At 46.8% G+C, this 15,516-nt stretch overlaps 1 protein-coding gene across 2 annotated transcripts in view; it reads left to right on the forward strand.

Annotated features, from left to right (window-relative positions):
* Positions 1–15,516, forward strand: part of DDR2 (discoidin domain receptor tyrosine kinase 2) — a 737,021-nt gene that overhangs the window by 678,988 nt on the left and 42,517 nt on the right. For both annotated transcript variants that reach the window (XM_069231100.1, XM_069231101.1), the window contains one exon: positions 8,856–9,005. In XM_069231100.1, coding sequence (XP_069087201.1) covers positions 8,856–9,005 — 150 coding nt within the window. The remainder of the gene's footprint in view (positions 1–8,855; positions 9,006–15,516) is intronic.

The following is a 15,516-nucleotide window of genomic DNA, read 5'->3' on the forward strand; positions in this document are numbered from 1 at the left end:
AGTTCACACCCTGTGGGATCCTTTTTGTGTTGAACAAACCAACAAACGCACTTGGACCTTGCAGACTTATATTGTTTTGCAGTCCCATCTGCCCATGGTGTGGCCAGCATTCTTTCAGCCTCTCGAGAAAGTCCTCGGACTCTCCATATTTCCCTGTTATCCTCCATGCCGTGAGAGGCATTTGTCCCTGCAGGATTAATGGGTGATAACTGCATAGAGGATCCCGAAAGAGATCAGGAGCGTGGGGCAGAAGATTTGGAGAATCCCAAGAAAGTTAAAGAAGAACCAGAAACCAAACTTGAGTCCTCCAGAATGGCGTGATCAGGACTAAGTTAGCCTGTTGTCTTCTCAGCTGTGCTGACAACCTCATAATCACTACGAAAGGGGGGAACATGTATCCTCTCTCCCTGAACCAATGCTGCAGAAAGTCATCTGTCACCATTGCCAGCGGGCCCGGCTTCCAGCTGAAGTATCTGGCCACCTGGTGTTCCAGACGGGAAGCAAAGAGGTCCACTGTGAAATTTCCCCAACGATTGCCCAGTTTCTTGAAGTTCTTGGGATCCAACTGCCACAAGCTCATGTCGGACCATTCCCTCGAGCACCAGTCCGCTACCTTGTTGGAGGCTCCCCGATGATAAACCACTGTGACTGAGATGTTGTTGGGAAGGCAGAATGCCCAGAAGTCCTTGGCCAGATGCACCAAGACGTTTGATCTGGTGCCCTCTAGAGCACTGAAATTGCCATTTTTAGGAGAACACAGCAGCTCACCTTTTCTTTGGTCCAGCATTGGAAAGCGAAAGAGCCCAGCATTAGCTCCAAGGTCTTGAGCCGTTGGGGGGGCAAGTAATGCAATGAGCCCGGAAAAATTTCCTGAATGGAGGAGGACAGAAGCCCCACAACCTAGCAGTGAGGTTGTGGGGCTGGGCGGAGACTTCCTCAGCTCTCCGAATTTTCATCACTTTCCTGGATGTTAGACTTAGGATCATCTTAGGCAACTGATTGCTCAGCCTGAAAGGGCATTGGTCCATGAGGAGGAAATTGTCTAGATAAAGTATCACGCAGTAGCCTTGAGTCCTCAAGGACTCCATCACCGGCTTCAACACTTTGGTGACGCACCAGGGGGCCAAGGAGAGGCCCAAAGGCAGTGTCCTTAATTTTTACACTGACCCTGCCACCGGAAATGCAAAAACCTGCGATGCAGTGGAAAAATAGGAACCGCCAGGTATGCGTCTTCGAGATCGAGATGCACCATACCGTCTTCTGGCTGCAACTGATCACGCAGGAGATGGATACCTTCCATCTTGAAGTGACGTTAAACTCTTTTAGGTTGATCACATGTCGTTGACCTCCGTCTCATTCCTCCTCCAAGAAAATATTGCTAAGAAAGCCTCACGGGTGGAGACTTGCCAGGGAAATCACATCTTTCCGCAGCAGATCTGCCACCTCCTGATCTTTTAAGGCTAACTGGCCTCCTGAAAAAAACAACAGGTGTGGTTATGAGTGTTGGATGGGGGTACCATAAAACTTGATCTGAAAACCTTGGACAGTTTGAAAGACCCATGCATCGGAAGTAAGAGCCTGACAACTGTGTAGAACAAATGCCAAGCGGCCACCCACCTTTTGTTGGGAAGAGAGGTGAACATTCATCTGACTAGATGGGACAAGATGGCCACAGCAGTATAGCAAGAATAGATATTCCTGATGTCGTATTGCAGGTTGGAGGAAGTATGTGGTTGAAAAGAGTCTCAAGTCTTGTTTGCAGATGGTGTCTTTATTTGAAGGTGTTAGAGATCATTGTGTCATCATGGAGATACAGCCAACACGTGTTTCGTCACACAAGTGACTTCATCAAGGCTGGGCCAGCCGGCCAATGTAGGTAGGTGGTGATGCTGAGTAGCAAGGATGCTCTGTGATCAGTTGAGTGGGCTTGAGAAAGTAAAAAGGAAGATCTTTTTATAGTAGTAGACCTGAAAGTAGTATGGCTGCCCAAGCAGCTGCAGGTGCGTAAGGTAAAAATCACGTATGGTAAAGCAAGTATAGCAGGCCCTGATACGCCTGTGGTCATAACCTGGAAAGAAGAGTAGCGAAGTGCTGCACGTAGTCTCGAGAGCGTGTAATGGTCGACCATACGTGATTTTTACCTTACGCACCTGCAGCTGCTTGGACATTACATTCTGTGTGCTGTGGCCATCTTGTCCCATTTTTTCCTAGGGTACTCCAAGTACCCGTGTTGGTGCCTACTGGGTAGTAAGGCACTGGGCCAGGTTGCACCAGACATCACTCGTACTTCTTTACTTGGTTAAAATCATTTGTTTATTGCCTAGAGGTGCGGCGCCTTTCACCCTTACTACCCTTTTGTCTATTCATCTGACTAGCTCCAATCAATCAATCAATCAGGAATTTGTAAAGCGCAGTACTCACCCGTGAGCGTCTGAATGTGTAGCATGGAATTGCTGTCTGGATGAGCCCCTGGCATTGCGTCCTCTTTGTACTCTTCCGCAGGGGAAAAAATCCCCGAAGCGGGATTGGTTTTGGCCTTTGTGGTAGGTTTGACGCTGAGGAGGGCCTTGGATGTAGAAGCAGCCAGTTGAGAGCCCTCTGCCACAGACTTTCCGACATAAATCAGGGTGGAGGATCTGTTTTTATGGAAGCCTATTCCTTTTCTAATCAGATGAGAGTGGTGACAAACTTTCATAGTTCTTTGATGAAGGGCTTTCCGAAAAGCGATCCTTGAACCACCATGCCAGCCTCTGAAGATGCCAGGTCCCCAGCTTGGGGTCCACCTTGATCAGGAGAGAGAGGCGCCTCTCAGTAGACAACGTGCAGTTGGTGTTACCCAAGAATATCACATTGCGTTGTCGATCCTGTCTGGGGAAATTGTGGTACCTGAGGCCTTGGCCTCCTTTGCCAGTTCCAGTATCTTTGTCAGGAGCTCAATAACATTCAGGAGTTTGTCCTGCCATGATTTCCAGGACCTGTCAATGCTTTTCTTAGGATTGTTTATATATTTCTGGAGAAACATGGCCATTTCGGTGTCTATCTCCGGGGTTATGACCACCTTGCCTGACAGAGAGGGGTGTGGACACTCTGCCCTGAGTCATGCCTGCACCTCCTTCTACAGGATCTTCCTAAGGCAGCTCACCACATATTTGCACACTTTTTCCAAGGGAAACCATTCTTCTGTTCAAGGATGGATAAGGTCGTCAGGATCTAGCATGTCAGAGGGGTCATCTGACCCTTGGACGTCCAAGGGCACTGAAAGGGTAGGAACAGGAGATAGATGCCAGGGCCAAAAGCGGCCAACCTCATCATTGGAGTCCCCATGGGAGTTATCATGATCCCCATCAGCCAAGTGAGGAGGAGGAATCAAACCATCTGTAGAGCATAAGGCATCTGCTGGGCAGAGTGTGCCAGAAAAGCCCTCTTAAACCTTTGGAAAGTGCTCAGGTCTACATCTTGGGTTTGGAAGGGCCTTGCGCGGTCTGATCAAGTCCCTAAATGGCACGCCAAGCACAGGGTTGGTCCAAACAGAGGTTTAGGGGAACTGGGCAGGCGTAATCAAATTAATTAGGCACCTCTCAAATGGTTAAATGGCGGAAGCCACCACCTGTTGAGTGGAGGCATCCACCGCTTCACAAAACTCGTCATCCAAGGGAAGGAACGGATAGACTTTTCCTCCTGGTAGCTGTAGGAAGTTGGCCTGGTGTGTGGTGAGCACCTATTGTGTTATCACCTTAAATCAGGTCCAGGTATCCCCTATTAGTAAAGAGTAGGCATTGTCTAGGAAGTCAGGGCCCTATAGAGGTAGCTGTGGATGAGCAGCCAAGACTTACCTAGGAGACATGCAAAGCTTATGCAATACCATTATAGTCACACAGTACTTACACACATGAAAGAACCATACAGCATTACAAAAACAAGGGTACTTTATTATAGCAAATACTAGAATACTGAATAGGCAATACCCCAACTGGAGGCAAGTAAACACACTATTATATACACATTAGCAATCAGTAAATAGCATAGAAAGCAACATGCATCGGCAAAAGCAATAGCAAATAGTGAGGACCCTGAGGGAAGGGAAAAACCATATACTAACAAAGTGGAATGTGAAAGGCAGTCCCCCACCCAAGGCGGTGGAATCAGAAGACAGGAGCTGGAGGAACTAGGAACCCCAAAATGTAAGTACCAGGGTGCCTCCCAGCGACCAGGAGAGGAGAGTGAAGTACCTGGTTTTCCCCAAAACCCACAGGAGGACTTTGGAAAAGGATTGTGCAAGACACAAAAAAGACTGGAATCCAAAGGTAGATCCTGACAGAAGAGGACCTGCAAAGGAAGGGGACCAAGTCCAGCTCGGGTTGGAGTGTCCAGTGGTGGCAGAAGCCACTACCCACCCTTCGGTGGATGCAGGACCAGGTCGACAGTGGACGAAGAAGGTCAGCAGTCGGTTAGTGGTGCTGGAAGTCCACCAACAAGCCTTGGCAAATGCAAACGTCGGAGGAAGAAAGTTTCCAAGGCCGACGAGGACCAGCAAGGTCCAGGGGACTCAATATAAAGAGGGTAGTCCAGGGTGACCCTCAGCAGCTGGGAGAGTCACAAGAAGAGGAGGCAGCCCCCACAGGCAACTCACTGGCAGCAGGCACAGGAGTCGCAGTGAGTCCCACTCAGCACACCTGAAGAAATGTCCCACGTCGCTGAAGCAACAGACCGGAGTCTGTGCGTTGCGGGAAGAAGTGCTGGAGGCCGAGGCTAAACAGAGCCTGAAGATCCCTTGTAGGAAGAGCAAACAAGCCTTAGTAGATGCAAGAGTTGCGGTGCACAGGGTTACTGTCCTGCAAGGAGAGACAAGGGCTTACGGTCTCCCAAGTTGGACAGCTGATGGAGAGGACCAAATGGACCACTCCAGACCACCAGCTGTGATGCAGGATCCACGCAGCTCCAGAGGAGAGAAAATCCATGCAGCCGGTCGTCGTTGCAGTTGGTACCTGCAGATGCAGGGGAGTGGCTCCTTCACTCCAAGGGAGATTCAAGGCTGAAGACTTATCACTCTCAGAGGATACACAGCTGGGGAAATATTGCAGTTGCTGGAAGGAGCCGGAGAAGCAATGTTGCATAGTGGAGTCATCGCTGGAGTTGCAGATTGTCTGTTCCTGGAGGGTCCAGTTGCAGTCCCAGTGGCCAGAAAATGAAGTAAATGATGCAGAGGAGTCCTGCTGGAATCTTGCACATCGAATCTGAGGACCCACCCAAGAGGGAGATCCTAAATAGCCCAGGAAGGGAGACTGGTCACGTAGCAGGGTGACCACCTATCAGGAGGGGACTATGATGTCACCTACCTACCCTGGCCACCCAGATGCTCCCAGGGGTCTCTGCCCACCTTGGATTCAAGATGGCAGAATCAAGTGGCTACCTGGAGGAGCTCTGGGCACCACCCCTAGGATGATGATGGACAGGGAAGTGGTCACTCCCCTTTCCTTTGTCCAGTTTCATGCCAGAGCAGGGACCGGTGCAAACCAGTTTATGCAAGGAGGGCATTGAAGGTGCCCCTCAAAGCATACCAGTGGCTTGAGGAGGCTAGCCCTCCCAGACCATGTAACACCTATTTTCAAGGGAGAGCGTGTTGCCTCCCTCTCCCACAGGAAATCCCTTGTTCTGCCTTCCTCTGCCTGAGCTGGTCAAACAGCAGGAGGGCAAAAACATGTCTGAGGGTCGTGGCAGCGGCACGGGCTTCCCGGAAAACCAGAGAAGACTGGTAGCAGCAATGCTAGCGTCCTCTAAGGAGCCCCCAGAGTGCATGGAATCATACAGCCATACAACCAATACTGGCAACAATATTGGGGCATTATTCCGACTTGTTTGATACCAAACATGCCCATGTTTGGAGTTACCATTATGTAGCTGGACACAGGTAGGGAGTGACCTGTGTGCAATACACGGGTAAAATGGGCTCCCTGCACTTACGAAGTCCAGTGTAATGGAGCTGGAGTTTGCAGGGGCACCTCTGCTCATGCAGGGGTGCCCTCACACACAGGTACCAGCACCCAGCCCTCTGGGCCAGGAGGGCCTACCATAGGGGTGACTTACAGTGACCTGGTGCAGTGACCTGTAGTGAAAGGGTGCATGCACCTTTTCACGCAGGCTGCAATGGCAGGCCTGCAGGCACATTTTGCATGGGCTCCTACAGGTGGCACAATATATGCTGCAGCTCATGGGGAACCCCTGGTGCCCCAATGCTGTGGGTACCTAAGTACCATATGTTATGGACTTATATGAGGCACCAGTATGCCAATTGTGGTGTCTGCAAAGTCCTAAGCAACCACATTTAGAGGGAGAGAGCACAATCACTGGGGTCCTGGTTAGCAGGATCCCAGTGAAAACAGTCAAAACATACTGACAGCAGGCAAAAAGTGGGGGTAACCATGCCAAAAAGAGGGTACTTTCCTACAGTAACCACCCTTCATATCGACCTGCGTTGTAGTGTATGTACTTCGGTGTTGCCCAAAGGCATTTCACAATATGATAGCAAATTTGAAACAAATGAAGCCTATCCTGTAGCCCAGAGGGCATGGGTGCAATCCTAGACAAATCCAGTGAATCTCTGGGCACGCTAGCTTCGCGAAAGGAAAGGCAAACAGTCAGCCTGGTAGCCTGAGAGGCCGTATTTTCATCACTGGGTGGGGGGGGGGGGGAACCAGTTCTATTTGGACGGGCTAGAAGAATGAAATATGGGTCAAAGCCTCAGGCTGACACACCCTGTATTCGTGAAGGGCAAAATCAACTTCTGCCTGGGATCAGCCCCCAGCAGCACTAAGAATGCTATTGCGCTGCCAACACCTGGCTAAATACTTTGCCTGATATGGACCACAGTCACCAGGCATAAGCCGCTTATTAAAATCCTTAACACAGACCTCGAGAGGTGTAGGAGGCTTCCAAGGTGGCTTGGGGAGGCACAGACTCCACAGGGACGCAAGCTCATCAGTATCACTAACAGAATCAAGCTCATCCCCCACAAAGCAACGTCTAAGCAATGCCCCATGCCCTCTAATGGGTAGAATGGCTCACTCACTTGCGCGGCCTGGAAAACGATGAAAGGAAGCCATGAGTGGAGCTCCAGCGGTGGGAATATGTAAGGTTACCTTTTGTTAATGATGATATCTGCTGGAACGTAATAAAAGGAACAAAGTTAAGCATAATCCTCACCTCTGGTCCCGGCCCAGAATTACCGCTTCAAGCCTAAGCTTGAAGCAGTTGTGGAAATCCATAGGCCCAGAGCAATCAAATTATGAGGTAACAGGCTGCCCTGGATCCTTTACAAATTATATACTGTCTTGTCAAATGTACCTGGCTAGTTACCCACTGCACAAATGACCCACTTTTATGCCGACACTCTCTAGGCCAGGCTTCTCCACCAAGTAGCTTGTGAATTACTGGCAGCTCTCTAGCTGCCTTTAAGTAGATCTCCAGTGTGCAGCCCACCCTACTAAATTCGATGTTTTTGCTTGGTTGAGTTAATATGCTTATACCAAAATTGAGACTTTATATTCAAGATGAAAATGTGTTCATTTTCAGAACTCATAAGCTGATATATGGAGAAAAATTGCAAAATTTGCAAAATAAATTTAAAGCTACTATTTGAGTGATAAATCATGTGACATTGGGGAGACTTTTTATAAATGTTGTTACCTACGTCCCCAGCATTCCATATTGACAAAGACTTTTTAATATTACTGCTGGCAACCATGCCTGATGCGCTGAAATGACCATAGGCAATAATCTTGCATATGGTGGCCACTAATGTAATCTCATCTGACATGATCACTGTTACATCCCTAATAATATTAGATGGGCTCGATGTGTTTCAATGAACATAAGTAGCTTGTATTACATAAAAGGGTGGAGAGTCCACTGTTTTAGGCTATTGGTGGCATCATCTTGTACATGGTGGGGGGACAGACTGTTGAAGGATGGGCAAAAAACGATCAAAGAGAAGCGTGTTTGGAAAGAGAATGGACAGAAGGGCACCAAATAAAAAGGAGAGGGCAAATGGGTGCTGCAATAATTCATACAAGAGATTATTTTTGATGCAAGAACTCCGAGGATCGCACTCAAAAATCTTATCGCCTTCCTGTTGTAACTCATGTAATTTTCACTTACGGTTGCAAAACAGATTCAGAAAGTTGGCTTCACCTTTGATAAAATGACCCATGGCCAAAATATTGGATATGATTCCCTTAAGCTGGTGGTGGGAGCAACCATCTTGTTTTACATCTCATCTCCACATGTTTCAACTACAGTATTTATGTAGCCCTAAAACATAGAAGGGCCCTTATCAAAACGTAGTTAATAAAAAGAGGGAAAATTGATATACATTGATTACATTAGCATTTTACTTATGCATTGATGTCATCAGTTGTGTGATTATACATTCTGATTTTACATCTAGCAGAGAAGAATACGTTAATAGAAATGTAATTGTGTATATAAGAAGCAAAATGATCTTGCAACTAAAACTATTATATGTATCCTCTTATAAAAGCAAGTTTGAAAGGCCTTAAATTAAGCGCATAATCTTGCATAAAGGCTTGCATTTTCAATCATTTACGTTGTCACTTGTGGGTAAGACTCCTTTGTGAAACTGTCAATACTACCATCTATGGTGATTTCTGCATCTTGGCATGCAACACATTTGTGCATACTGTGGCAGCACAATCATAAGACCTGAGCTGAACTAAGAATATGACTCAGATATTCAGAAACATTATCTGTTTGAATTTGAACCGCTTCCTGTAAATTAATTTCCTATGATGTCAATACAAATATGAGTAAATTACAGACGTTGTGCCGTTTTCCTGCAGGGGAAGTTTACCACTGCCAGTGATGTCTGGGCGTTCGGCGTAACGCTGTGGGAGATGTTCACCTTCTGTCGGGAGCAGCCGTACTCACAGATGTCAGATGAGCAGGTTATTGAGAACACTGGGGAGTTTTTCCGTGATCAAGGACGACAGGTATGAGATAATGCCAAGGAAACAATTTCCAAAACTATTATAATAATTAATAGAATTTTCTTCTTTCACTATGACTCTCATTAGAGCACACAGCTGAAAATTAGAGGAGAACATGGATATGATTGCTACCAAACCCCTGCTGGGAAAATGAAGGCATCCTACTTGTTAATCTGTCATCAATCATCAATAGCACAGTTTGTGGATAGTGGGGATAGAGAATAGCAATGCTCATCAATAGAGCAGGACAATCAGCATCACAAGTAAGGCCTTCCTAGCTGGGTCAACCGATAATTTCACCTACATTGAGACTGACTTCCTCACTTCACAATGTATGTGTATGGGAGACGATGCATGCTGAGAAGGTCACAAGTTCATCATCAGCAGTTCCAGAAAAGATACAGAAATGTATTAATGGATTATTCATCTAGCTGTGCATGATACCCATCTGTCCAGTATAGCCGTAAATTATGAGAAGATTATGCTATCTCACCACGGACAGTAGTTCTGGGAAGTGAGAAACAAGGAAAGTAGCACGAGGGAGATGAAGAATTTAGATAATGGAAATATGGTATTAGTGAGAAATTGCTAAAATTATGTTTTGTGGTGTAATGTTACCAATTAATTCAGGGATATTATTGGTTAGGACATAGGTGGTTTAACCAGTATTCATTTAGTTTGCTATGCCTGTGATACCTTGAAACCTATAAACCTAATTTTCTGTGTGAGGAGGAGAAGCAAACGAAGAGAGAATTGGGCTAAAATGTGCAATTGAGTGGAAATGTTACCTCTGCTTATATTTTTAAAGTTCTGTTTTCTCAAGAAGGAGCTTATCTTAGTGCGGCTGTGTGTAACGACGAAAATCAAATTTGCAGAAGCTGTTTGTTATGACCCCTTTTTGTAGAACATCACCACCAATGACGTTCGGAGGCTGATGAAAGCAACCTGGTGAATGTCATAATTGGTGAAAAAACTGAAATCTAGTTTGTTTTTCCCCACTACATTTTTGTCCGACCTTCCAGAACTCTTTTTCTTTCTTTTTTCCGTGGGGGGGGGGGGGGGGCCCTATGCCTCTTCTCATGCTACACCTCCCCCTTCTTCAAAGCTTACTGCCTTTTTCTACTTAAGCCCCCACCCACTTCCCTCCATGTTTTTTTTTTTTTACATCAGGGGATATACAATTGCCTTTATCCGTGCTTAGCTCATCCTTATTTGTTTTTTTGGTCTCGACCTGCAGACAACTATATCTATCGGTTGTTGAAAACATATTGGGGGTCATTCTGACCCTGGCGGCCGGTGGCCGCCAGGGCCACCGACCACGGGAGCAGCGCCAACAGGCTGGCGGTGCTCCCACGAGCATTCTGACCGCGGCGGTTCAGCCGCGGTCAGAAGCGGAAAGTCGGCGGTCTCCCGCCGACTTCCCGCTGCTCGGGGGAATCCTCCATGGCGGCGGAGCGCGCTCCGCCGCCATGGGGATTCTGACACCCACTACCGCCATCCTGTTCCTGGCGGGTCTCCCGCCAGGAACAGGATGGCGGTAGGGGGTGCCGCGGGGCCCCTGGGGGCCCCTGTAGTGCCCATGCCAATGGCATGGGCACTGCAGGGGCCCCCGTAAGAGGGCCCCACTGTGTATTTCAGTGTCTGCAATGCAGACACTGAAATACGTGACGGGTGCAAACTGCACCCGTCGCACCCCTGCAACTACGCCGGCTCAATTCTGAGCCGGCGTCCTCGTTGCAGGGGCATTTCCTCTGGGCCGGCGGGCGCTCTTTTGGAGAGCGCCCGCCGGCCCAGAGGAAATGTCTGAATGGCCGCCGCGGTCTTTTGACCGCGGTGCGGTCATTTGGCGGCTCCCTCCAGGCGGGCGGCTCCCGCCGCCCGCCGGGCTCAGAATGAGCCCAATTGTCTGCAATATCATATTCAGAGTGGGCGTTAGGTCGTCTCTTTGCTTAGTTCTAGATTTCTGTCAGTTCCCTGCTGCTTAATCAATGGCTTTCTTCCATATTCTTCAACTATTCCCACCCCTGGACAACTGCTTATTTTCATCCAACCGGATTGAAAGACTTGTATCCCTTCACTGCTGTCGTGAGGGGAGTACTTTTGTTTAGCTGTGTCAGCACTTTTTGGACGTTTATCACTTTCCTTTCTGTCTCTGCTCCATGAACAGAATCTCCATGCCCTCCCCAGTTCGTCCATTGCTCTCCAGACACTCCCCACCCCCTGATCCATTTATTGTTTTTTAGGTTTCAGCCTATCTGACAGCGCAGCTGTCTGGTTTGCTTAAGACACTTGGGGTACTTTCAGAACAGTGACCTAGGAATTAATTCTGCTCGTTGATTACCACTGGCTTTGTGTTTGTGGTCTGTAACTCACCTTTACTGACTTTCGATTTGCTGGCTTTATTTGCTTTTGGCTCTCCAGGTTCAGTTCGTCCCTCTTGTTGCCTAAACCGCTTTTATTGTATTCTTCCCTGAACTCGCTTTCTTTTAAATATTTAGGTATTTAAATCTTGTGCTTATCTTGCCACATTTGCTGTCCATTCAAAGACAGAGCTCAAATGTCAGGCTCTCTCTTACAGGTAGCTTGGTGTTTATTTTTCTTTCTCTGACTTCAAAGTGAGATAATTTACATGACAGTCCTGCAGAGTACCCATGTAAGAGGAGAAGGAATGTTCTTTTTTTCCTAGCACACAACAAAAAAAGAGGTGAACTGTGCTGTTGCTTCAGAATCTATCAGAGTTAGCACATATAAGGCACATTTTCTTTCTAATTCTGAAGTGTGGTGGAAACAGATGTTTGAATACAATCAAAACACATCAATACACTAGGTGATGACATTTGCACACATTATCATTTATGTGCAGTAAAACTATATTTTGGTGCAAATGTAATGGTCATTTTAATTGAAACGTGTTACTGTAATGGCAGTGTACTACCACACTATGCATTCTCCACACTATGCCACTCCACCTAATCTAACCCAACCCTCTCCAATCTACCCCACTCCATCACAGTCTACTGAACTCCACTCAAATCTACCCACTTTGCTCCTATCTACCCCAGTCTACCCCACTCCACTTCAATCTACTACACTCTAATGTAGTACCTCACTCCAGTGTGCCTCAATCCAACCCACTCCACTCCAATCTACCCGAATTCATTCCAAACCACCCTACTCCAGTCTATTGTACTCCAGTCTACCTCACTCTAATTTACCACACACCACTCCAATCCATCCAACTCCTCTGCACTCTATTTAACCCCACTCCAGTCCAATCCACCTTACCTCCCTTTAATCTACCCCTGCCAATCTACCACAATCCACCCCACTCCAATCAACCACTCTCCAATCAAATCTATCCCACTACACTTCTCTCTAATCTAACCCACTCTATCTCAATCTAATCCCACTCCAATCTACCCCACTCCAATCTACCCCACCCCAATCTACACCTATCTACTCCACTCTATTCATCCCTCTTCATTCTAACACACTCAAATCTCCCCCACTCCATTCCAGTTTCCCCTACTCAAATTCACCCAATATACCCCACTGTACCCCACCTTAATCTACCCAACTACACTCCAATCCAGTGTACCTCGCTCCACTTCTTCCCAATCTACCTCCCTCCACTCCAGTCTTCCAGCTCCACTCTGGTCCAGTCCAATCTACCCCAATCTACCACACTCCATTCCACTCGACCCAATCTACCCCACTCCACTCTAATCTATCACATGCCACGTAAAAAGTCATAGATGACGATGTGCTAAAAATGCTAGATGAGAAGGAACCTCTTTTTTTCCCACTTTTATTTATGCAAGTATCACATTGTATGTACATTTGCGCCATATGTAGAGCCTTAAACTCTAAGCCAACACTATATTGTGCCCCAAACATTATAACAGACCAGAAGGAATCTTTACTTCTAATCCTCCTAGACCTATCCTCTGCTTTCAATACTGTAAACATGAGAATCTCCTTGTCTTACTGGAAAGAACAATGGTTCACCACGTTTCTCCACAATAGAACCCAAAGAATTAAGAGCAACCTATCCCCATCCAATTCCACTGCAGTCACATTAGGGGGTTCCTCAGGGGTCCAAACTCTCTCACACACTATTTAACCTATTCATAGATCCTCTAACTGACATTCCAAAATCTTCCAACGTTCAATACCACGTGTACACAGATGACACACTCTCCTCCCTTGAAGATATCCAGTCTCTCAACATAATGCTGCAAAAAACCCACAACTGGGTAACCCGCAACCACCTCAAACTTGACGCTCTCAAAACGGAATTCCTCTTAATCGCCCCACCCAAGCAATCACTCAATATTGAAGAATGGTTGAAGCAACTAACAACTCTTATCTGCTTTCCACACATTATAGACTCCACAAGATCACTGGGAATAATACTTGACAAGAACCTAAGCATGCAGGAACACGTTAGCTCTGCCACCAAAGGAGCAAATTTTCATGAGCATACTAAGAAATATAAAACCCTTCTTTCCCCTTGACAACTTCAAATCAGCTGTTAAGCTCTGGTGATCTCCAGATTGGACTATGGAATCAAAACCCTTTGTGGCCTCCCTAGTTCTAAGCTGGCCACTTTAAGGGTTTCCCTGAACTTTGCTGCAAGACTCATCACAGGATCCAAAAGAAATAACCACATCACTCCTAAACTGGCTCTCACACGAGACAAGGATACAGCTAAAAATCGCCAGTATGACCCATAAACCCCTTCTCTACAACATACTAAGGTATCTGGTAGAAACATTGGAGCTCTCTGGCAGCTGCAGATCCTCTGGAAGCACCAGCATCTTATTGTTGAAACCTCAGAAATTCCTCAGAAGAAAACCTAAACTCATAATCTGGAATTCCCTGCCCCCTGAAATCAGATTAATCTCATCAACTGCATCATTTACAAAAGAAGTCAAAATGTTTCTGTTGAATACATATCTGCCCTAGAACACTTACTTTTCTGTATGAAAACCGACACGACTCAATGGTTACTTACATGGCTTTTACTCTCTTGCCTTGGCCCTTTTTTACTACCTGTTGACCTTCTTCCTTCTGCTGTATCTTTAATGTCCACGAATAGATTAGCGGTATAATCTACCTGTTGCCTCTACTTGACAGATAGACTTTAGGGTCAAGTTTGTGCTATATAAAACTTTATAATTAAATAAATACATAAAATTACCCCACTACAGTACAATCTTACCCACTCCAAACTAATCCAGCCCATTCCAATCAACCATAATCCTCTCCACCCCAAACTACCCAGCTCCAATCTACCCCATCCAATCTGCCCAACTCCCACCTACCCCACTCAACTCCAATGTACCTCATCTACCCCTCTCCAAACTATTCCACTCCTATTTCACTCCACCCTACCCCACTCCACCACTCCAGTGTGCCACACCATAACCCATTCAATCTGTCCCACTCCAGTCTACCCCACTCTACCGTACTCTACCCCACTCCACTTCAGTCTACTCCTCTCCACTCCAATCTACCCCACTCCACTCCAAACAACCCCACTCCAGTCTGCCCCACTCCGCTCCACTGCACTCCACTATTCCCCAGTCAATCATACTCAACTGCAATCTACCCCAGTATCTCACTCCACTCTACCCCGTTCTACCCCACTCCCTTCAACACCACTCCAATCTACCCCACTTCAATCTAACCCACTCCACTCCAATCTATCTCACTCCACCCCAATTCAAGATACCCTACTCCCCATTCCAATGTATCCCAATCTACTCCAAACTACCCCTCTCGACCCCACTTCAATCTAACCCAAGCCACTCCAGTCTACTACAGTGCCTTGCTTATCCCACTCCACTCTACCACACTCCACTCTACCGAAACCTAACCCACTCGACTCCAATCTGCCAGTCTCCTCAAAGCTACCTCACTCCATTCCAGTCTAACCCACTCCACCCCACTCTGCTCTTATCTACTCTACTCCACCCCACTCTACCCTACTCCAATCTACCACACCCTAATCTAACCCACTCCAATTTACCCTACCCCTCTTCAGACTACTCCACTCTAATCTCTTTTCAATCTACCTGACTCCATTTCAATCTACCCTACTGTAATCTGCCCAATCTACCCTACTCTACTCTAGTCTACCCCACTACACTTTTCACCAATCTATTTCACTCCACTCCAATCTCAACTGCAATCCAATCTATCTAACTCCATTCCACCACAATCTACCCCACTCCAATATACCCCTCTCAATCCAACCAATCTACCCCACTCCACTGGACCCCACTCCAATCTACTCTACCCAATCTACCCCACTCCATAATACCACATGCCACTCAAACGTATTATACTCTAGTCCAATCTAACCCACTTCACCCAAATACACCCCACTCCCTTTCTTATGATTGTTTGATTTTCTCGTCTGTCTCATCTGCTTGCTCCTTAATCATTGGCTTTATTTCCTTTTCGTCTGTTTGTCTCTCCCCTGAGTATAGCTTCTTTATCATCCTTC

Source organism: Pleurodeles waltl, chromosome 4_2 (assembly GCF_031143425.1).
Source record: "Pleurodeles waltl isolate 20211129_DDA chromosome 4_2, aPleWal1.hap1.20221129, whole genome shotgun sequence".
NCBI classification, from domain to species: domain Eukaryota; kingdom Metazoa; phylum Chordata; class Amphibia; order Caudata; family Salamandridae; genus Pleurodeles; species Pleurodeles waltl.